Source organism: Nesoenas mayeri (genome assembly GCF_963082525.1).
Source record: "Nesoenas mayeri genome assembly, chromosome: 2".
Taxonomy (NCBI): Eukaryota; Metazoa; Chordata; class Aves; order Columbiformes; family Columbidae; genus Nesoenas; species Nesoenas mayeri.
In genome coordinates this window covers 23,976,620-23,999,914 of record NC_137543.1, presented here as the reverse complement: position 1 = coordinate 23,999,914, position 23,295 = coordinate 23,976,620, and the positions used below count along the sequence as shown (strand labels likewise).

Genomic DNA, 23,295 nt, shown 5'->3' with positions numbered 1-23,295 from the left:
CACAAGGATTAGCCCTAGCAAAACAAGGACTATTGCAGCAGTGTGGGCTTGGGTCAGCTTAATCTGCCATCATGCTTCAGATTTGAAACACAGCACAGAGCCTGACACTATGAACCAACAATTTTAATAAAATTCTCAGATTCAGATTAACATTATTAAACATACTGTAGCAGTTTAAAAAGGTAAACAAAAAAAGGCACAGAGACAAAGAAAAAAGACATTAAAACCCATTTCAAAATCCCAGGATACCTTTCACAGTTGACATACTCAGCAACTTGAATGCAATGAAAAGCTTTTTCAGATAAGCTGTAAAACTGGAAAATGAAAGGAAATCTGAAAACTAGAGTTATTTTTTTATGTGAGTTGTGTTGTATGTTTTATGTTATAAAGCAATGTTATTGAAGTTTTTACATTTCTTCTTTCAAGTTACCTCCCTTTAATCTTTTTCTGTAACCAAGTAGCTTTATATTTTGCCTGTTATTGTAAAATACTGGGGGAAACAAGGGGAGGTGTTTGAGTTTGTGTTAATGTGGGAGAAAATAATTAGTTGGTCCTTACGAATTGATGCCAATTTAAGAGTTAGAGTGGTCCCCCTATACAAGTTACTTAATTAATGTTCTGTTACTTTACACAAACTCCTTACAGCTTCTTCCTAGGGTTTCCTTTGCAGATTCTTAACATATATGATCGAATCCACATATCAAGGTTATTTTTATGTTTTATATAGTAAAAAATTAGCATTCAAAAGTCTCGTCTGTGAGAAATAATTTATTCTAAAATAATTCAGGAAAGCTTTTAAAAAGTTACTATTCTATACAGTTTTCTTCTTAACTGTTTGTGGAGAAATATAAGTTCCATCAGATTTGGTTTCAACAAATGTTTTGTTTGTTGAAAAGTATTTTCCAGTAATATATAAAGCAGACTTTTTTTCTTTGTAGTATTTTAATTATAACAGGATCTCAAGTTAAATATAATGCAAGTTGTGTGCTTCTGTTACTGGGAAAACCATATCCCATTTGTAATGAGTCATTTATTAACTTCTGTATACAGATTGCGGTTCATTCCATAAATATTTGTGGGTTCTCTGATGTCCCTCACAGGGTTTTATCTATGACAAATTCATACCACAGTTCTTAAACTGTTTTTTGGATAGGAAGATTTTTCTTTTGCAAACCTTTTGCCAGTGTCTTTCTTTTCCATTTGACGTTGTTAAGTATTCCTACTTTGGTTTTCAATTATTTAACAAAAAGGATTATCAGCAATATAGAGAACGATTACGTGTTATTTGAGCATATTTCTCAATGGGATACTAGTCAAAGCTCCCATGGCAAAATTAAATCCTTCTAACTGTTATCCTGAACAACTCAAACTGTGTTGAGTGTGGTTCCTCGCCCTTACTGATTTTCCAAGATAGCTTAGTGCTTAACTGCCTTAAGCACAGCCAAAAGTCATGCTTAATGTTTCTTATGTTTAAGCTCTTACTGTGCACGCTACTTCATCTATCATTATTACTATTAAAACTGATTATGCTGCAGTAAAAAGAAAAAAAAATCAACAACAACAACAACACAGATTAAAAAGTTGATATGCAGTGCTTTTGTTGCATTTCAGAAGCTGTTCTTTCTTTTATTTTTTTTTTTTAGGAATGGTTCCTATTCTTATGGGATTTATTAGTTGTAGGACACAAAGATAAATGCAGCATTCTTCAGCCTCTCCAAACATTTTTCTTGCCCTCTGATGCTTTTGGTTGTTAGGGTTTGTTCTTTTTTTTTTTCTGTGAGGAGGCAATAACTAACACTGGTATGTTAATGGCTAACACAAGTGCATGCTGAGAGTAATAAAATACAGAGATAGTATCAGGCACCACCATTGAGTTCAATGTCAATTATTGGCGTAAATCATAGATACTCCATTTTTCTGGCATGATAGTGTGTGTTCTCCAGCAGTAAAAAAGTAAACAGGTGTTGAGGTGACACAAGTAGAATGTAGGAGTATCTATACATAGATGTATCCTGTACTTACAGGATAGGAGCAGAACAGATTTGAACTGTTCCTCATAACCAAAGTTATTAAACTATTGAATAGTATTATTTAATCTTTATATGTGACATTTTTTCAAGAAACAAGGCAAAACTTGCAGATTAACAATCCCAACTGCAAAGCAAATCCGAAATTTTTCTGCTTCCCAGTTTGTTGGATATGTATATATATTCAAGAAAAATTCAGAGGGATGCAATTCTCTGCTGTGTGTTGATTCAGACTCTCTTTTGACACACTTCATTCTTCAGACAGCTTGCAATGGTTGATTTTCCATGTTCTTGGCATAATTAAAAATGCCTGATATATTAGGTAACTGCAAGCATTGTAGAAGTTGCTTTCTAAAAATAATTTTGTACATCTCCATGTTGTACTCTTTACACATTGTCGCTCATAAAAGAAAATAAAATTAGGCAACTGTATTTGCCAAACTGGACTCAAACTAATTACATATGATAGAATTTGCTGTTTCCCAAATGGGCGGTGTAGTGAGCTGGGTATTTGTGTGTGTTTGTATCTGTGTAGTGTCCTTGCATTTTATCTTAGCTCCAGGCAGAAAGTACAACTCTGCATTTTCTTGGTAACTGCCACCATTTATATGTTTTGGGTGCCTCATGGGGTCAGTTGAAATACCCAACATTGGAATTTGTAGTCTTCATGATCAATGTTGTGAATACACAGGGACAGTTTGAGTAGATGAGGATGACTCTGGCCTGATATTGCCCTGTAAGTTAGAGCTTACTTAAAACCTCTGTTAAAAAAACATCTCCAGCAGGCTATGTGTACATGCTGAATAGTAGACTTTAACCAATTTAGTGGGAAGGTTTTGTATTTAATGTTTACAAAAGCAGTGGTGTATTCTGTGGCTTCCTATGGCAGGATGTAGGTTTCTAACAATATGTTGTCTCCTGCTGCCAAAAGTTACCTCAGCAACAGTTTATAATGAATGGGAATCCTCTTGAGTTTATGTACTGTCATGTCCTTTACCTGTTCTTTCTGGTCCTCTAAGATTTTTATATATTTTATACTTCAATCCTAAGAATTAGTTTTGAGGTCCATTTCCTAATAGGTTTCATTTGTTCTCTTTTTCATCTTTTAAAGCATATTCTAAGTACATTAAAAAGCCTTTAAATAAATAACTCTTTTGAAGTGGTGCATCTGTGTGCATGTGAAAGTTTACTTTCAAAAAGTTCAGTATATTGGTATCACAGTTTAAGATTTAGCAGTAATATGCCTTTAAAACAGAAGTTACCAATTTATTTTTCAGCATAGAAGAAAAAAAAAGCTACAGTCACTTAAATCTGAAAGAACTATTCGTAAATTTGAGTTGTGGTAATTGTATTTAAGACATGGAAGAATTAGTGGGTTTAAAAATGACTGTAAGAATGGGACACAGAATGTGTGGCTTATAGTCACAGCTTTGTTACAGATTTTAAGTTAAGACTCTATGTGTCAGAATTAAATTTGTGAACTGACCTTTCAAGCAGATCTCTCTTGAAGGTTTGCTGCATCCTTCCACATCTTCTGGATTTTTCACTAAATATTTGGAAAAAATTAGTCCTTTCAGTGATGTGCAAAATACTTCTCAAAAGCTTTAGTCTCTTGTTTTCTTTTAGAAAACTTCTCTAGATTTCTCTGTGGAAGTTTACACCCTTTGTCAAAGTTGTTACTAGTAGTTCTTGAAAACTTTCTCGAAGGTTGTCAGTCAAAGAGAATGTGACTTTTAGGTGTGATTCCATTAGGCATACTTTGAGAATATAAATGATATAGTAAAGAGGAGCTGAAGTCTCTAGTAATACCTTGCCTAAAGGCATTGCCTTAAGTGTCTAAAATAATTGGTGAATTACTGTCAAAAGGTGGATTATAATCTGCATAATCAAAGTATGCTGTAGTGGAGCACTTCTTTCCTCTGCTTCGGTTGTCCTTCAAAGCCAGAACAGACTGGAAAATGCTGGTGGGGAAATGGTTTTTTTCAGGAGGACATTTAACTTTTGTAATGTAAGAGATGGGTGTTCAAAAGCTTTTCCTGAGATTTTAAAAAAAAAAAAAAAAAAAGACAACCGCAGATCTTAGGAAAGCTGGAAGGTTTGGGGCCTGGAAGGTTTGGGGCCTATGCTTTATCTGGTTCTCAAGCAGTTGACAAGAAACCTGTAAAAATCCAGTAAGGACTAATGCAAGACAAGGGAGTTTGAGGGCACTCTGTTCTTTGTTATGTTCAAGAGTTCTCTAAGCAAAGAAAGGAGAAAACTTACCAGAAAGTTGTGTTTTGCCCTGTGTTTTGGTAACACCACCTTGATTGTTCAAGTCTGAATATTTTATAAAAACTAGACACCAATTTGAAAAAATTGTCTTTTGGCTCTTCATGCCTTTGAGAATTAAAATGAACATACCTTCCTTTAGACTCATTGTACTGGAAACACTTAATAGCATGGAGTTGATACTAAATTTCCTCTAGAAAGAACTAAATGTGAAAATGGAAGAATCATTGTTTGTGTAACTGAGATCTTGCCTGCTGACCAGCTTCTGTTTGTATAGCGGGAGTTTCTGCCCACAGGCATGTGAACTCAAAGCTGTAATTCTCTTAGGAAACTAAAAGAGGTAAAACATGGATATTTCATGGGCACTGATGATTTTACATTGACCTCTGAAGCCAGGTCTTATTCATTACATAGAACATAGCTGAAGAAAATAAGTCAAATTACATTTTAATCACAAAGGGAAAAGTTCAGACTTACAGATACAAATATTCAAGGTGTGCTTTCAGGAAAATTAATTTTAGGGAGGTATATTATCTCTAAAAAAGAGAAGGGATTGGGAAAAATGGAAGTACACCAAATTCCTTGCCTGAAAATACAGTACAGTAGATGCAATTATTATGCAGGCATGCATCATGTCTGACGAGGAAGGAGATTGTGGCAATTATCAAACAAAACTGACATGCATCAATATCTTGAGAAACCAGTTGATTTGCAACATAAATTGGGAGGAAAGTGGCAGAAGCATGTTAAAAATACTGTTTTGTCATGAGAAAAAATGAGCATTCAGGCGAAACTGGATTTCTCAAGTAGGCTAATCGTGTTTTCAGCAGGAAATCTATAAGCTTATCAATTCAGTAATGAAACACTCACTTGCTTTTTGCAGTATTTAGGTGATTTTTACTTCCTTTTCCGAAGTTGTCTTGATATCTCTTCGCATGTTCTGCTGCAAAATAATCGTTTCAACAGTGTGAGCTTTCCTCTGTGTTCAGGATTAAAAGGGCCATCTGGCCATTCAGCCTGTCTTGGTACACTCCTAAGGCAACTTCTATCTTAATTTTGATGCTAGTAAATCTAGATAAATCTGAATATTAGGACCATCTATTGCATTTCAAAATGGAGAAGCAAGAGCCAGTCTGGTTTGAACAGAATAACAGTGGTTAACTGACTACAGTTTCATAACCTGTGAGCTGTGGAAGGTCTTGTTGAAGTAGTTTACTATCTTCCAATAGTGTTTGTATCTAAAACTGTTTTAGATAAAGTGAATCCCTGCATTTGTGTTGAATTCCAGATTTTCTAATGAGATCCAGAGGCATACTGTAGATAAATTGAAGTCATGTAAGAGAATATTCAATTAAAAGCAGCGTGTCTTAATCACAGCATTATAGCCTTAAAATACACACACACAAAAAGGTAAAGATTCAAGTACTCCCATACAGCTCATAATGTGTATGAAAGTTGCCATTCCTTGTGTTTTGCAGGGAATTATTTGTGTGGTATGGCCAGATTTGTATAGATGGCTCTGGACTCTTCTACAACATGAACAGAAGAAGCTTGAAACTGTACTGCCTCTCTAGTCAGATCATAATCTTTTGTTTTCTCTCAGTGTGCACAAGATAAGTTTTAATTCTCTTGGGAAATGTGAAATACACATTATTTGATACATCTCTTATTTCAATATGATTATGAGTGATTTCTGCCTTTTGCAGTCCTAAGAATCACTGATAATGAATTAAGAAATGTTTGTGTATTTTTTCTTTCTTGTTGTGTTTTTTGGTTTTGTTTGTTTGTTTTTTGTTTTTGTTGTTGGTGGTGTGTTTTTCTTTTGGGTTTGTTGGTTGGTTGGTTAGTTTTTTCTTCAAAAGTGTATTTAAAAGTAAACTCCCCTTCAGTGTATCTTGTTAGGCATAGACTCATATTGAATTTGGAAGTGCTGTTAACAATAGTTTAATGGGATTTTAAGGAAGACAAAATACTGGCTTTAACATGAAAGGAAAGATATATCATAATGAATATGGAATGAGTTTTCTACCAGGACAGTTTCCCAGTGATATTTAAATGGAAAAAGCAGTGCAAGGTCTTCAGAAAAGAAGAATTAAAGGAGGTAGTTTTTAAGACTTTGTTATTGACATACTTTACATTTAAAAACAATTCCTACTTGCCATTATGGATACAATGATTCTGCAAAAGAAGAAAATATTATAAAGTGGTATATTGAGAAACTAATTTAATCAGTGCCAAAGATGGTTTCTTATTGTATTATCTATGTTATAAACATCAACTATAACAATGTACACGTTGTTTCATATAAAGGAAAACCTGGTGTTCTTTACTAGTGTTCCGTACTACTTTGTATAGAATTTGACTGATGACCAGGTATGAGTTTGATATACTGACACAACAGTGAAAAGAAATCCTGTCCCATGTCAGCTTATCAAACACACTGTGGACAGTCTGTCTGCTACTTGGTACCATTGTGCCAGGTTGATTCGGTGCATCAAATATATGAAGTCTGTGTTCAGTGAAACGCAACCTCAGTATTTCCAGGTGAATTTATAGAACATCCGAAAAGACTGAGGTATTGTACCACTAAACTAGGTGAATCAGCTAAAACAAACAAAGTAAAATACAGGGTGAAAGCAATGGGGAAAAACACAAGATTATTTACTTTAGCTATGTGGTAAACCAAGTACACATGAAATATTTGAAAAATCAAAACTAAAGATCCTTTTACTGCCAAACAGCATTACGTTTTGAGATATAATTATTTCTACCATGAAACAAAAACATAAAAGTCTTTGGGTTATATTGTGTTTTGGCTTTTTTTGCTATCCCCCACCCCAGACTTCCACTCCACCCACTTAAACTCTTCAAGCTCTCTCCTCACAGACTCTATTTAGAGAAAGTCTATTCCACTTGTTTTTTCTAGAAACATTTGGCATCCAAAAATATCACACAGACCTTCCTTTGGAATTGTGCATACATATCATTTATACAGTCTGTCAACTGTATATTTATACTATGCTCCCTGAATTTTGGTGAATGCTTCAAAACTATAACGAGATTCCTCAAACTGTCTAAACATTAAACAGTGTAAAAATGAAAAACTGATCTTCAGAAGTTCAGATTTGCTTATGCCGTTATTTTTGCTGTGGAATTTAAAGAATAAAATTACAAAAGTAATTAAACAGATGACTTCTAAATGCACAGCTGCGAACTTCAGCGTTGTTTCATTCTATGCTTTTTTTTCTTTGAGAGAGATTGAAACTGCTGTATAGTTTGCCATACCTTATTGTCATAGGTTCATTCATATTGCATTCCAGATACAACTCTAGAAGACAACTGCACAGCACGAGTTCTTCAGCTTTTTGCTCTTTGTACCAGAGCCTTTGGGACAAGGGGCTACTTTTAAATGTCTGGTCACTTACTGGATATGTAGAACATTTCCTGCCCGTAGGACTAGAGGAAGGAAGCACAGGGCCAAAATGTTTGATGTGTGATATACTGTAATTCCTTTCATGTGTTTAGTAGCTTTCATATGATCAATGCACTGCTGCCGGTTTTAACCTTGGTGTGATCCAGTTGACTAAAATCTGACCTTCCCAAACACAGGGCAAATGGAATTATAGTAGCACCCACCTGGTACCATCATTGTAATTAATGGGTATGAGGGGGTGTTGCTATTTTCTCCTCTGAATATGTACCTACTGAGCTGCAAAAATGAAAACGTGTAAGTAGTTCCATAAATAGCATACATAAATGGTATATTGATACAAATTGCCATAGCTGATTTTTATTCATATTTCCATTCTTACAGTACTGTCTGTCTGATGATCTCAAAATGTTTTCTATGCAATCAGTTCATTATATTCACAGCATCATTTTGGCATTATGAAAATATATGAGTAAATTGTTGAAGAGGTCAATTTTGTTGCTTAGCGTCACATAATAAGAGAGTTTAGAGAGAATAGGAATGTGATCTGCCTCTCCTGTTTTCCTTTGGCATGCTTGAGCCCTGCAGAGAGGGAGCTGTGTCCTGCAGGAGGCTGCCCAGACAGCCTCCCTTGTCCCAGACCTTCTGGTGCACAGTGTGTGAAGACCAGTCAGACTTAGCTCTTCTCCCTGTCCATGCGTCTGGCTCGGTTTGTCACCTCAGGCTCTAGCGGAGTTGGCATCTTCTATTCCCTTTGGGAGGCTGTCAGCCACACCTGCAAAATAGGCACTAACCATTGAATTCCGTTCTCCCGATTTCCAAATCTGTTCTCTTGTATTATGATAGTTCAGTGAAAATCAGTCATTTAAAAAATGGTTTTGGATGAAAGTAAATATCTGTATGACTTAATAGTTGCAGTTGATGAAACTGGTCAAGTAAAGGACACAAAGTAATTAGCCAAAACAAAAGTGATTTTCATTCTACAGTTATTCCTCTCTGAGCAGGTTGTTTAAGAACTGAGATTTTTTCTCTGTGTTGTCCATTTCAAAGAAAAATCTTCTTGCCTACTTCAGTTTGGCAAGAAAAAGCTGTGTAAAAAGAAAAGAGCGTATTTCAGTAAGATTTTTTGGAAAAAGTAGTTTATTACTATTATTATATTCCATATAAGAGTTGTTGCTGTACAACTGGGAAAGTCTAGAAGCAGTGAGATGGGAGAAGTCTGTATTTCTGTCTATTCTATTGACATTTGTTTCAAGTGTGACTGTTTAATACCTGGCTTGGAGATATTTAAGAGAAACAGCTTTTTTTGCACTTTCACTCATTCCTCTCTTCAGCATGATATGCTCATCTGTAGGTATACAGAACTAAAAAGGAAGCAGTGCCCAAGAGACACAAGTCAGACACTTATCCAACCTTAGTTTAAAATAGAGGAAAATTGCCCGTTGTGCTTTTTGCTTCGTTATATCAGTTGTTTGAAGCAGTCTAGCACAATCAAAAGAATTTTTTGTATATGTTTCAGTCATTGCTAGTCTTTTTTTCAACATACTGATTGCACAAACCATCTACCTCTAAGATGATTCATGTCTATTCACAAAAGCTGTAAACACTGCAAATCATTATGGAGTTCAAAGTATGACCATTGATGACTACAAAACTTATTCAGTTAGAATTCAATCAATAACTTCTTCCTCTGTCTTAGTAATGCGATTTATTTGTCCACCATGTAAATATTTGGAAGTGGTCAGTCATTTTTATTTTGCTCATAAAGCTGGCACTGATGTTTTCTTGCACATCTGAAGATGAACCCAGGTACCTTAACCACTTTGACTTACAGGACACCTACCAGGTATTGTCTTGTGTAGGTAATACTGATGTATCTGGCTACACAGAACACAACACAAGAGCTAACCGGAGGGAATGTAGTTTTCGTTGTTCAAAAGATTCCTGTAAAGATTAAATGTAATGTTAAAATGAAAAGTGAGTATAGACATATGAATGAAACAGTATCACTTGCTGATCAGTAAAGTGTTAAACAAAGGGCCTTTACTGTACTCAGTTTATATTTGTATTTAATAACAATTTGCTGGCATCCAACCCAGAGTATGCTGCCAGCAAGGGTGGAGATGGGGCAGTAGTGAAGTTCTTCTGAGGCTGAGCTGGAGAGGGGAGAAGGAGCAGCTGCCAACAGAGCCAGTCACATGTGGCACAGCTCCTGGGGAAAAGAGGCAGAAGCAGTGAGAGCTGGAGTTTACTGATAGCCTGCCCTGCTCACCCAGACTAAAATAGTCTGTTGCCAGTATCCCAGCAGTCAAAACCCCTATGTTTGTTAAACCACAGATAAGTCTCCCTATGGACAGATGGCAAGGTGGGCAAGCAAAGTTGAGGTTACCCTTTGAGGAAGACATGGAGCTCACTCAGTATGGCAGAATGCTTACTCAGGATCATGGACAAAATTTAAGGAATTTGTTAGGGCCTTCCCTTCTTGCCTAAGGATGTCTTGTCCTCTTTTCTTGCAATAATAGAATTTTCTTACCTGCTGCTTTTCTTTAATTTCAGCATTGGTGTCCTGACAACATCTTTCTTCTCCCCCTTGTCCACTACCATGCCCTCTTTTTTTTCCCCTAAATTCTCCTTCTTCTTTTGCTATTCCTCATAAATACATCTTTCTAATGTCTCCAAAATTAGGCAATCCAAGTCTTATATCCTGAACTCTTATGCTGCAGGTTTCCTTTTATTTCTGATCTAAGATCATGTCTTTGTATGTTCTGTGATGTTGGGGAAGTTGTGTTTCTCTCCCCGTGGCAAGTATTAGCTGCTTTGCCTGTGACAAAGAGACATCTATTTCTAGAATTTAAAAAACAAAAAAAAGTTGCCCTTCTTTGGAAAGCTGATTCCTGTCTCAGGTTTTACTGAGAGAGGCTCAGCATTTTCAAAGGCAAATATTGTTATCATAGATACTCTAGGTTTACCACGTTTTTGTTCAATGCCCTTCTTAACATCTGTAGTTTCTCACTCCAAATGGAGCTTAGTCCTTTGCTTCCCTCAGAAACAGTTGTTTCAATTTCCAATTTGGTATTACACATTCAACGGCCTTGTTGAAAAGAATAAGTTTAGGAAACTTTATTGAATTGAATTCAGACAAAGATCGGTGATAAATATTACTGTGATTTCTACACTAGTTTGGTCACGTCTCATTCGTGGGTGATGGGCTTTCATACTACATTAGGCTGGGATTCCACAAGCTTAAGCAGAAGAGGAGGTGATCTTCTTGCATAGCATCTATATCCAGGTCCAACAGGGTGCCACTGGTTTTACGCCCGTGAAGTAGAGGGTGTGCATTGATCCAAGCGTATTGTTTCCAGACAGATCCTTCAATAATTGAAATTTGGAGAGATTGGTTTGTCATCTCTGTACCTGGAGGTGGAAATCAGTGCACACAGACCTAGCAAGTGTCAACAAAAATTGTGTAAAGTCTGTGTATATTTCTTATTCATTACATAATATATATTCTTTAACTGCCATTTTCCTGGCTTGTTTAGCTTTTTGTACGTTTCAGATGAGCTATAAATGAATGCACTTCTTTACAGTGGGTCTGAGAATTGTGTCTATTCAGCAGCATGTCGTAACTGGTTCAACATGAGCTGTTTCTTATATAAACATACAAAAAGCTTGACCCAGACTAAATCAATTTAAAAAAGAAAAACATTAAAGCTGTTACATGCTTATAGTTCTCTTTTGTTGTTTATGATCTCACTGTATTATTGGCCAACTGCTATATTCTACCTGCTGCAAGGTTCAAATGGGATAGCGAAGTTGTTTTCAGAAACAGAAAGCAAATAAAATTGTAAAGCCTATGGTACATTTCAGCTGGTAAAATGGCGTTTATGCCAAGGGTAGAGAAGTCATGTATTTGGCTTATTCAGTTTCCCTTATAGTATTTCCAACAAGGATTTTGAAAGCTGCAGAACCAAAAAGGCTGCAGAGTTCATCCGTAACATGCATGCTCAAGATTAGGCCAATTCTGCTGTGGTTTAACTTCTCATCTGTCTAGGATGCATATAACCAGAAATTAGAGGTGTACTTATTAAAATAGTTAACATGGAAAACCAGGTATGAGTGAATATGTAAATGATTTTGTGCATCACAAGGATCAGAGGAAGAGATTTGTATTGCATATATAAAATTGTTAGTAGTAGGAACAGAATGAAAGTACAGTTTTTATATCAATGTGAAAGTATTAGGCTGTGATATCCCAAAGCAGTACAAACATTATCCACTCCTTGAGATTTTAGAAAATCAATTGGATCAAATAAAAAAGATGCAATGGACGTATCTTATACCAGTAATGCAATGCACCAATACCTTGTGTCTGAATACTAGCTCTGCATATTTTGCTGCACCTAAAAATGTGTGCCGAAGAGTGATTTCCTTGAGTTTTATATTTAAATAAGTAACTTTATGATGGGAAGAAAGCCATCGTCATAATGGGGAGTTTCAGATTGGTGCAAACAGCCACATTTTGCTCTAGGAATTCGGTTCACAAGATCGTGGTTGTGCTGAACCGACCTAGGGAATATAGCACTAGGTGCAGCTTAATGCAAGTTCTCAAGCTGCTCATAAAAGAACAAATGAAACATATTTTTTTTCTGTGAAGCACAGGAGAGAAGAAATCATTATGCAGCTGAAATTAGTATCATATTCAGATTTCATAAAATACTTGATTTGTTGCTATATTTTTCAGTAGTATTTTTGCAAAACATATAGTCCAATATTTATGTGCATTAGACAAAGTATGTAAATAGACACTGGGTCATACAATAATCTACAGTGTTGCATGGTTTTGTTTTGTTTTTTATCAAAAAACAAACAAACAAACTGCATTCATATTGATGAAATAATGCCTAGAAAGAATAATAAAAGACACAGTTGTTATGGTTAGATTTATTTGGAAAACTGACAAACACATCCTTGAGATTTAAGAAAACGCATTTCATTTTGAAATGCCGCTACTGACGTAACAGCTTTTCAGTGTATTTCTGCTAAGCATTTAAGAAAGTTATAGGGCTACTGAACAGTGCTGTCACACAGCTTCACCAGGAATGACTCAATAAAAACGGCTCTGATTGTGCCATTCACAAACCTCTGTGGGTAGATACGATATATTACTAGTACTTACTTTTCTTAATTGCTAGCATACTCCATTGGCAACAGTGTCAATGGTGGTAACCGTGTGAACTGTGTTTGCATTTGGGCAGCACTGGGATTCCACCTTGAAATAGGATGTATACCTATGCTCACAGATTGCATGCAGTGTGTGCATCACAGGTTGAGATGTGCTGCTTTAATCCTTATTTATTTGTAGATTACACATAATCACAGAATGGCTGGGGTTGGAAGAGACCTCTGGAGATCATCTAGTCCAACCCACCTGCTAAAGCAGATTCACCAGAGGAGATTGCACAGGAATGTGTCCAGGCAGGTCTTGAATGTCTCAGAGAAGGAGACTCTACAATCTCCCTGGGCAGCCTGTTCCAGTGCTCTGTCACCCTCAAAGCAAAGAAACTTCTCCTGATATTCAGATGGAACCTCATTGTTAGCATCAATGATTAAACAAATTGCAGCATTATGAAGTTCTGTGTGGAGGCAGCAGTTATATACTAAAGAATGACTCTGGCATAAGACAAGAACCTAGAATGGAACAGTGGATTGGATGGCTTAGGCAAATAAGAAGCTTAAGCTTCACCTCAGATGTATGAAATCAGTACAAATTGACTACAATTTGATGTGATCATAGATTCAAATAAAAAAAAATAATTTCTTTAATATATATAATAGATCTCCTTGCTCCCTTTACTGGCTTGTTTTGAAAGTGATAAGTTCAATTGTGCATTTTTATTATAATATCAAATGAGCAGTGCACATAAAGCTGTATTGTTCCCAGTGTAGGAAGGGCAAGATAATTTTTTTTTAAGATTTACTAGTGGTTGTTAGCGAAGACAAATGGTAGTAGACAACTCCTCTGACACTAGTTGCTGGTAAAACAGAGTGGTCTTAGCAGCTTCCGCTCATCCAAAAGCTCTTGAATATTTTGTTGAAGTTGAGTGTGACTGTTTCCCAGGCTCAGCTCAAGATTGAAATATTTAGTAAAATGTAATGTAGTAGAATTTACCACTAGTAATGTGGTTCACTCGAAAATGCTTTGTTCTCACTTGTCAGAAGAATTTTAATAACAAAGCACTGTACTGAAGTTGCATATTAAAAGGCTTGAATTGTTTTTCCGTCACCTTGGAATGCTCTTTTTAATTTTTATTCTTCAATAAGTTTGAACAGTGGAACATTGTCTCACAATAAGGCCATTCATAATACTGGATACTTCTTTAAACCTGGACTAAAAGTAATGATTAGATGTAATCAAGAATGGCAAAATTGATACCTTAATTTTGCATCTTAATGAATATGTGATTGGTCTGATTTTGGCTGACTCTTTTTTTCCCCTTTGGCATTACAGGAGAGCCCTCAATCTAGGAATACTTCGAGACCCTGGATCAGAGGTTGAAGACAGACAATATCAAATAGATCTTCAGTCCATAAACATTGGTACTGCTCATTGGAATCAGTTGAAACCAGAGAAGGAAAACGGAAAAGGAGGGGTTTTGACAGAGAGCGAAAGAAATTCTCAAAATCCAGCACTCGAATGGAACATGGCCAGTAGGTAGGAAGGTTTTTAAAACTTACTTTTTCTAGATTTACATAGCACAAACACTGTAGATACCATTCCAAGTATATCCAGATCAAATATTCTGTATTGTTTTTGCTTTACATTACAAGCAGATTTCCATGGAGTTTTGGGTTATACATTTGAAATGCATATTACTATTATTACAGTGTAGTTACTGTCTAGTTGTGATGTGCCTTTGTTTCCATTATAAGCTCTTTTCTGATTGGCTTACTGTACGTCCGTAAAAATAACTCCAGGGCTGAGACTTCAGCTTCTCAGTTTACAATAGGAGGTTTGGGGTATGTTTTTTTGTTTTGTGTTGTTGTTTTGTTTTGTTTTTTAAACTTCTTTTGTTTGTATTTTACGAAGCTTGAGTAAAAACAGCTTAGACATTTCTAAGTTAGAGGAAGATACAGTAGAACATTTCCTATTGGTTCTGAATTGGTTTTTGCACTTCTCTAACTAAAACCAGATGAATTTGGAGAATTAGTTACTTCAGCTGAGTCTCTGTTATTGTGTATTGTATGATATGTGCACGCAAAGCCCCACCCTCTAGTTAAACAGGGTTGAAAAGCAAAGGATGCAAACATTTGCATGGCATTTTAAATATTAAAGTTTTCAATCTAAAATAGGGAGATTTAATTGGTAATTTGTGAAAAATTGAAAATTTTATCTTGGTTTTAATATACTTTTTATACTTAAAAATTCATACAGGTTATTTAAAACTAAATTTTTATAGACTATGAACCAGTGAGATTTCTCTTTTCAAACCGACAGGAATGAGGTCTGCTGACCAAGAGCAAGCTTTCAAAAGTCATTTTGTGGATTTAGAAGCATTTTTGCTGGAACAAAATGTGTGCATAATTTTGTGGCACCTAAGATAAGATTCCTATCTGAACTGAGGGACCAATTCCTAAAAGTGATATAGAAAACCAGGCAGATTTGTAAAGAGAGGAAAAAATTGAACTATTGCTGGTTTGATTTTTCAAAAAGAGGAACATGAGAGGACTCTCAGAGATTTTCCTGAAAGTGGGGCAGGCTGTAGCAAAAGAAGCTACTTGAGGATGGCACGCAGACTGAGCTTTGTGAGGGATGAACTGACCAAGAGAGCAAATAAGGTCGCTCTGGAGGAGTGAGTGCAGGAAAAAAATGTGATCAAGAATAAATTCCAGTTTATGATTGAAAAACAGAGAGCAGGAAAATCTGATCTAACTAAAGTAATGGTAAAACCACAAGGAGTGACAGGAGTACAGATAAAAGTTTAAATGCACTAAAAGTATCCATTCATAATTTGTAAGATCACCTGGTTCTTCCCTGTCTTTTAATGTGTGTGTGTGTTTGGTTGGTTTGAGGGGGAGTTGGTTGGTTGATTGGGTTTTTTTCGTTTTGTTTTGGGTTTTTTTGGTGGTGGTGGTTTGTTGTTGTTGTTTTCAAATCGTATAATTCCGTAGGCAGTTTATCTTTTAAATTCTTAGCCTTGAAAAAATGTCTAATTGGACCTTGATGTTGGGCAAGTTGCCCATGAAGTTCTTTCCCACAAAACAACATAGAACCACTGGCATTTCTTGAAAGATAAGGAGATTCTGATCTCAAAAGGACTTGAGGCCAGTTGGCAAGTTAAATTAACACAGCAAAGCCAGCCACTAAGAATCTGGCTTTCCTTTTCTTTCACACTGGTGACTGAAATCATATTGCCAGCACACTTTGCTCTGAGCTTTGTGGTTATAGATTTGGATAGGAAGTTGGGTGGGATTCCGGAAAATACATTAAGGGAAGCAGCTATTACAAATAATTGGAGTTCTCTTTTTTGTATAATTGCGTGGACAATTTTTTTTTTTCTCAGCAGATTTCCAAAATAAAAATTTATTAGCATCTATTTGACAAATAATTGTTTGTTTTGAAATTGCTTTTGAATGAATCTTCTACTTGGGTTTTAAATCAGATCATTTGTAATGGAATACATTAGCTTTTCCTTTCTGGTATGCAATCCTGTATTTTAATTCCAGCTTGAATTTATTTAAAGAGAAAGTTGGTATGAGTGTTTTCTTGTCCTTTTGGCTTAAAATTTTACATATTTACTACGGTTCTTTTTCAGTACTTTTACTTTTTAGTTGGCAGTCAGTTTTGCTGCATCTGGGTTTATTTTATGATCTGTGGAAGTGGTGTGCTGAGAACTGGAAGAACCTGCATTGAACTCTGCTATCTGCTGAGATATTTCCAGCATGCACCAAGAGGGTAGCTGCATGGTGTTTTACATGGTGCTTAGTGTTTTCAGGGTGAAGTTTATCTTAAGATTTCCTGCAGCTACCACAGAAGCTTTATTCTTTCATCTATTTGTGATACTGTTTTCTTTTTTAATTCTTTCAGTTTCTTGGGCATGCTTAAGCTGAAACGTAATAAATGATTTTTACTGAGTTAATGTAGGGTTAGGTTTTTTTTTCTTGTTTTAATATACTTCTGTTTGGTTTTACTTACTGTTTAGATCCAGTGTTATGGTTTATTAGATTCACTGGGGATTAAGATTCTTTTTTGAGATCTGTTTCCCTCATTTCTTAATTCTTAGGTGCCATATGGTACAGTAGAGGATCCAACCTGTATCCAAGTATTTCATGCAGTTACTTTCTAGAAAGCTTCAACATAGATACCAGCCATTCATTTTCCATTCCCATTTCTAAAATCATTACTGTATTTTTTTAAATAAATAGTTGTGAAAATTCTAAAGTAGATTATATTGTAATTCAGTCTACTGGGTTGAAATTTGGTCATGTTTTAAAAATCTGCGTGAAAGCCAAATCATTCTACATATAAGATTTATGGATATTGTACAAACACATATTTGAAGCTTTTTGTGTAAATTTATCATTTAAATGATTTAACAGTCTTCACACAATAAATCCTTCAGTTTTTCCCACCAATTTTTCTGGAGTTCAGTGTTTCTAGTACTTAATATCTCATGTGTTTGAATTTATTAAACTTTTACATTGTAATTTGGAAAGCAAACAATGTTGCTCTGAGGTAGTGTTGAGTCTTTCAAAGTGTTTAGTGTAAAATTCTTCAAGAGGGGCTACTATGAAGTGCTGGTGTGATGCGTTCTCTGCCCCCGCTGGTCACTCCGGGAAGGATGGGGGCACTGGAGCCCTCTGGGAGGGTGGATGCCCTCTCAGAGAAAAAGACATCCAAATGCTGTGGTGTACTGAGGATCAGGGATCATAACTCTTCCCACTATGAAATGTTTATACTTCACCGTAGATGTTATAAAAAGCTCCCTAATGGTGTAATATATAAAAAAGAATACTGGAAACAGTCAGACAGTTCTAATAAGGTTATGTACAAATGAAACCTGTCCACATTTATTCCCTTTACCAAACAGCATGTGGGGAACTGGGAGTACTTAACCAAAAGAAGTTTTCTTGATTGAAAACTGCTTTTACAGCTTGCAGGTCTCCTCCTCCCTCTCCCTCCTCTCAGTGGAAAAAACAACAGCCCTGAAGGAAATAAAGAAATACATCCTCTCTTGAGGCCTCGCCCCCATCCCTGTGTAATCCTCTGCAGCTCCCAGCAGCAACTTCTGCTTCCTGCAGCCTGAATAAACTCTGGTTATAAAAAAAAAAAAAAAGAATTAATTGAGCTTAAAAGCATTACTGCTCTGTGTGGTAGTGAATTGAGTGTGGCAATATACTGCATTATAGTTTTGTCCCTGGCATAGCACCATCTGGAACAGCTCTCTGCGACTCTCATTGAGTATGTCAGGGAGCCAATGATCTGTTGTACAAAACTGAACAAAATACCACTTCTCCTTTGAAAGGATCCTCAGAAAGGTTTTCTGCAGATTTTTCTTTAAATAGTTTTCATTTTCATGCTTTTTTTTTTTTTTTTTTTTTGAAATTTGAAGTGCAGCTTGCCAACTTGTAATAAGCAAGACCAGAAAAAAGTGGTCTGTAGATCCATGTGTAAGGAAGTTGGGGCATCCCTGTGAATCTTTTGAAATAAAATCCAGTACATTTGTATTCAGTCTTGTATTCCAGTTGCTGTTTATTATACCTGAAGTCATGCTTGTATTCATACTGTAGAAAGCTTTACTCAATAAGATGGACTATGTTATTTTCTCATTAATCCACAACAAAGAAATGTTGCACAGCATTCTTAATGAGATGAAAATCAGCTTTACTGAGGCATAATTATATAACAATAATCATTCTGTACAGCCACATGGTATACGTTTGTTCATTGTCTGATTTTGGTCATTAGATAGTTCCCAAAATGTTGCTATTGCTGTTTCACTGTCTCGCAACATCGCTGCGACACCTCCGAGAGCTGAAGGGCTGTGGAGGGTTCTGCCCGCTGGGAGGGGGAGGTCTGAGGCATGACAATGCCATTAGTAGTTAGATATCCTGATACATTGTGGATCAGGGATTACATGATATGTACAACTACACAGGAAACCTGCAAGTGAAAAATATTTCAGAAGTCCTAACCAACATAACACCTTAGGTTTTGCGTGCCTCACGCTACTACAGAACACCGATCATGTGGCCTGTTCTGCGCTAATACTTGGATTTTTTTGCTTTTTCAAGTCACGGAATTCTCTGTGAGGACTCATCTGTCAGTAGATAGTAAAGTTAATGGCATAAATGAGCTCTTGATTGACATTCATGCATTGAATGTAAATTAATTTCTCTCTGATCTATGAATTTTTTAATTATATAAAGGCTCAAACTCTAAATTCCATAAGGTATTATTAAGAAAAAAAGTTATAAATAAGAATAAGGCAACTATTTCAAGTTTCACATCTAGGTTTTGTTTAGCTCTTAGTGGCCAGTATTTTCTATTGTTTTGATTAGTTTTTCCACATAAGAAGCCCAAGTTATAGTCCTCCTTCGTGCATTTTCACGGCTCATCCAGTCTCACATCATCACATCTCCTTGATTAGTGGAACATCATCTCTTTGGCAGCCCCTCCTCCTCATATAAATTCCACGTGCTTCTAAGTGCATGTAATCAAATACTGATGATTTGATTTGATGTAAGCAAATATTGTTGCTTTGATTACGAAATTCTGTTCTTCATGGTTTTTTTCTCTCTTCTTCCCACAACATTTTTTGTCGTATTATATGCCTTTGCTTTCACGGTACTTCCAGACTTCTGTCTATCAGTTTCCCCTTATGTATATTCTTTCATTTGCTTTTACACATCTGCACTCACTGCTCATCAGACCTCATCATACCAGTTACGAAGGCTGCTGCGTTTAATTTTCAAAGCAGCACTTTCTTGCTTGCTCCTGGGTTAACCTATATGTTATAAAAGGCACTTCCTGTGAACATTCACAAGGTTATTGCAATGCCTTCTTCCAAATCCTTCCCCAAAAATTTGTTTGTGTTATATTGTGATATAAAAACTCAATGGACAGCTTTCAGGTTACCGCTGTATGGATATTGTTGCCTATAGTGCTGTTAGTTGTTCCTTTTTGCTTCCCTGTCTACAGGTTTGGTTTCTCTTATATTTAAATTTTAAGCCTTTGAGGACAGAGATCATTTTTGTGCCATGCTTTGACAATGTGAGTCTGTGGTCCGTAACCAGAGTTCCTGTTATTTGGCACATACAGCCCAAAGTCAGCGCACCTCCAGGCCTTATCACAACTGCTTTGCTGCCTTGGTGCTTTGCGTTAGCATATGGTCTTTCAAATGTGCTGTACTTTTAAGTGTAGATGATCAACTGCTTTAACATCTCTAAAAGTACTAGCTTTTCCTTTTTTTTTCCAAGACAAATATATAACAGATGCATAAATGAACCATGGAATGAATGTGCTGCAGACATAGAGCCATCATTACGCTCTTCACAATCAAGTTTTTTCATAAGCTCATGTGGCGTACACCTGTGTTAAGTTAACAGTGCACTTAGGTGCAGTGTGGAAGACTTAATAATTCAAAATGGAATTTGTTTCTTTGTTCCTTTTGTGCTCTTTCTCATATCCTCTCCTTTCATTATTTACTGTGCTCTGTTTGCCTTCTGTTTGTACTTAACAATTATTTTACTAATACTTGATTTGGCTGAGCTTCAAATTCACCAGCTAGAAATGCAGAAACTAGTAAGTAGAGCAGGACAGGGATACCATGTCAGGGTGATTTTTTTTTTTAAAGAATTTAAAAAAAACATCAGCCATCAATCTGTATTACCAAAAAAAAAAGTCCTTTAAGATGCAGTGTACTGGGTATCTATTAGAATAATATTTGAAAATTAAGAAAAGGGGAGATATATATGAGCTGAAAAATAATCTGAACAACAATTGAAGAGAGCCAGCTGTGGATTTGGGGGTCAACAATTAACTTACTTTTACAGCTCTGTTTCATATATTGAAATCATACTTCCTAGAATTTTTATGCCTCTTCAAGTGGAAGTTTTCTAATGTACAGCTGTGTGTTATTTTATAGAATTGATCTACTACTTAGCTCTTTATTTTCCTCAAAAACAAAGGCATTTCTTTCTCATCCTATTGAGAAGGGGAAATAGGAGTTGGGTAGAAAGCCATCTGGTTTAAATATAAATTGAAGGTGATGGCAGGGACAGAAGCATTTGTAGAAGTAGCAAAATCTAAGACCATTTTCTTAGTTGAAGCTGTATGCTAACCACTAGCTGGTCTGCTTTCTAATTTTAAGATCTAATTAGGCTAATCTTGCTTTAAAAAAACATCATTACAGATCAGCAAAGCTACAGCTGACTGAAATGTAAAAGCTTTTGATGTAAGATGGTAATTTTCTCACACTCACTAATTGGCTTGCTCTTAAGTATGCTGCATACTACTTATGGTAGTGTGCAGCCTGCTCAGCAGTGTTTGTGAAGGTCATTTGAAGCAAAAGTTATTAGACTTATGCTCAGTAAATACTAGCTCTGCGCTCCTTAGCATCTACTGTTAACTTGTGTATACTGTTGCCCTAAATAAATTTGAAAGCTTTAAGGCTTACCCACATCTGACAGTGTATATTCCCTTATAGGTCACTGTGTTTTCTACATGTTTTGAGGACAATTAAGCAAATTGTTAGTAGAATTTGAAGCATCAAAATAAAAATAGTCTAAGCAGTAAATTGTCATCTATGGATTCTGAATCTTTCTATCTTGACTGAATTACAGTCAAGTTATAATATCTGTTTAATTTCTTATCAGCCTAACTCTTGGCCTACAAACAATCAGAATTTGCAATTGTGTATATTTCAACGTAATCCCTTTCAGAACCATTACCTTTACTAGACCATTGTGCTGGCTTGAATGAAAATGAGTTAATTTTCTTCACACTGTTAGAAACCTTTCTTTTTCATAGCTAGTACAGTCACTATTTGCATCTAGTTTGAGAACAAGAAGGTAACACCCTGGGACAGAGTTAATGTTTTAAATTGCTCTGGTCTGAGAGCCAAGGACATTCTGAGTGCTCTGCCCGCACGTGTCAGGCATCAAGGAAGCGGGGCATGGATGGGGCAGAGCTTGACTGACACCCAGAATGAGCAATGAGAGTATTCCATCCCATTAGCGTCGTGCTTCAGATTTAAGAAAAGTCGGGATTTTCCGGTGCTCTCTCGCATTCTCTCACTTCTTCACTTTCTTCGCTCTCTTCGTTGCAGCCAGGACGGTACAGGGGAGTTCTGTTCGAACTTGCATTAGTTTGGCATTTTTGCCATCCTGCCATTTGTAGAGGTCTCTGGGCCTTTCTGGCTTTTTCTCTTTTCTCTCTCTCGGATCAGCTGTTGGAACCAGGTGCTGCTGCCTGGGACCAGCTGCTGAGTGTGGACAGAGTTCATGAGAAATTGCATTGAGTATCTTTTATTTTATATTCTATTTCTGGTTTATGTATATATATATTTACTAGTAGTGTATTAGTATTTTGTTATTTTATTAAACTGTGTTTATCTCAATCCAAGTTTCTCCCTTCCCTTTTGATTCTCTCCCCTATTTGGCGGGCGAAAGGCGAGTGAGTGAGCAGCCATTTTGGTTGTATTGCTAGCTCAGGTTAAACCACGACAACCATATATATCGATGCCTGTTTTTAATCAAGAGATTTCATTACCTATTCCACACGCAGTCAAGAGATAGGCATATAACCATATTGTTTAATGACAGTAACATGGATAACTCCAGCTGATTGCAAGGACTAATTTCACAGTTCATGTGTTTGGTGCATTTATGCAATTTCTGCTGCATCTTCTTTATTTGAGACAGCAAGATTAAAGTTAATATGAGGACACCAAACTGATACACAGATATGTCTGAAGAGTCCTGCACAGATCTGTCCTCTTCTCCTATATGGCAGTGTAGTTTGGTCTTATACCATGATAGATAGTTGCATAAATTAGTGTATGCTTTCAACTTGCTTTGTTTCACAGTTGATAATTTTCTAAGCATAGGGAAACTTACTTTGGACCAATAACTTTTTGATGATATTTAGAGTTCTCCTTGGTGAAATGCAGTTTTTTAGCATTTCTAGAAATGATGATAGGTAAAAAGAATTATCAAATAAACCTATCGTGATGGCAGGGTTCTCCTAGGAGTTTGAATTGTATCCTGTCTTAGGTGCTGAGCACCATCTTGATCTCATTACATTTTTTGTTCTTTGATCAGAGGCTCTCAGATGGCATTTTGTGGCAATAGTTTATTTGACCTGACCCAGAAGATTCTGGCAATTTGGAATGTGTTGTCACAAGCTATTAGTGATCCATCTATAACAGGATTGTCCCTCTAGGCTTAGTAAGGGAAAAAAAATAAACACCCAGCTGGAAAACCATTGTAATTATCAGGTTTAATGGTGCTAATATTCTTGGCAAGCAAACGTTGATATTTAGATGAAAAGGTACCAACTAAGAACAACCA

At 36.2% G+C, this 23,295-nt stretch overlaps 1 protein-coding gene across 5 annotated transcripts in view; it reads left to right on the top strand.

Annotated features, from left to right (window-relative positions):
* Positions 1-23,295, top strand: part of VPS13B (vacuolar protein sorting 13 homolog B) — a 445,653-nt gene that overhangs the window by 273,094 nt on the left and 149,264 nt on the right. For all 5 annotated transcript variants that reach the window (XM_080340706.1, XM_080340704.1, XM_080340705.1 and 2 more), the window contains one exon: positions 14,234-14,437. In XM_080340706.1, coding sequence (XP_080196832.1) covers positions 14,234-14,437 — 204 coding nt within the window. The remainder of the gene's footprint in view (positions 1-14,233; positions 14,438-23,295) is intronic.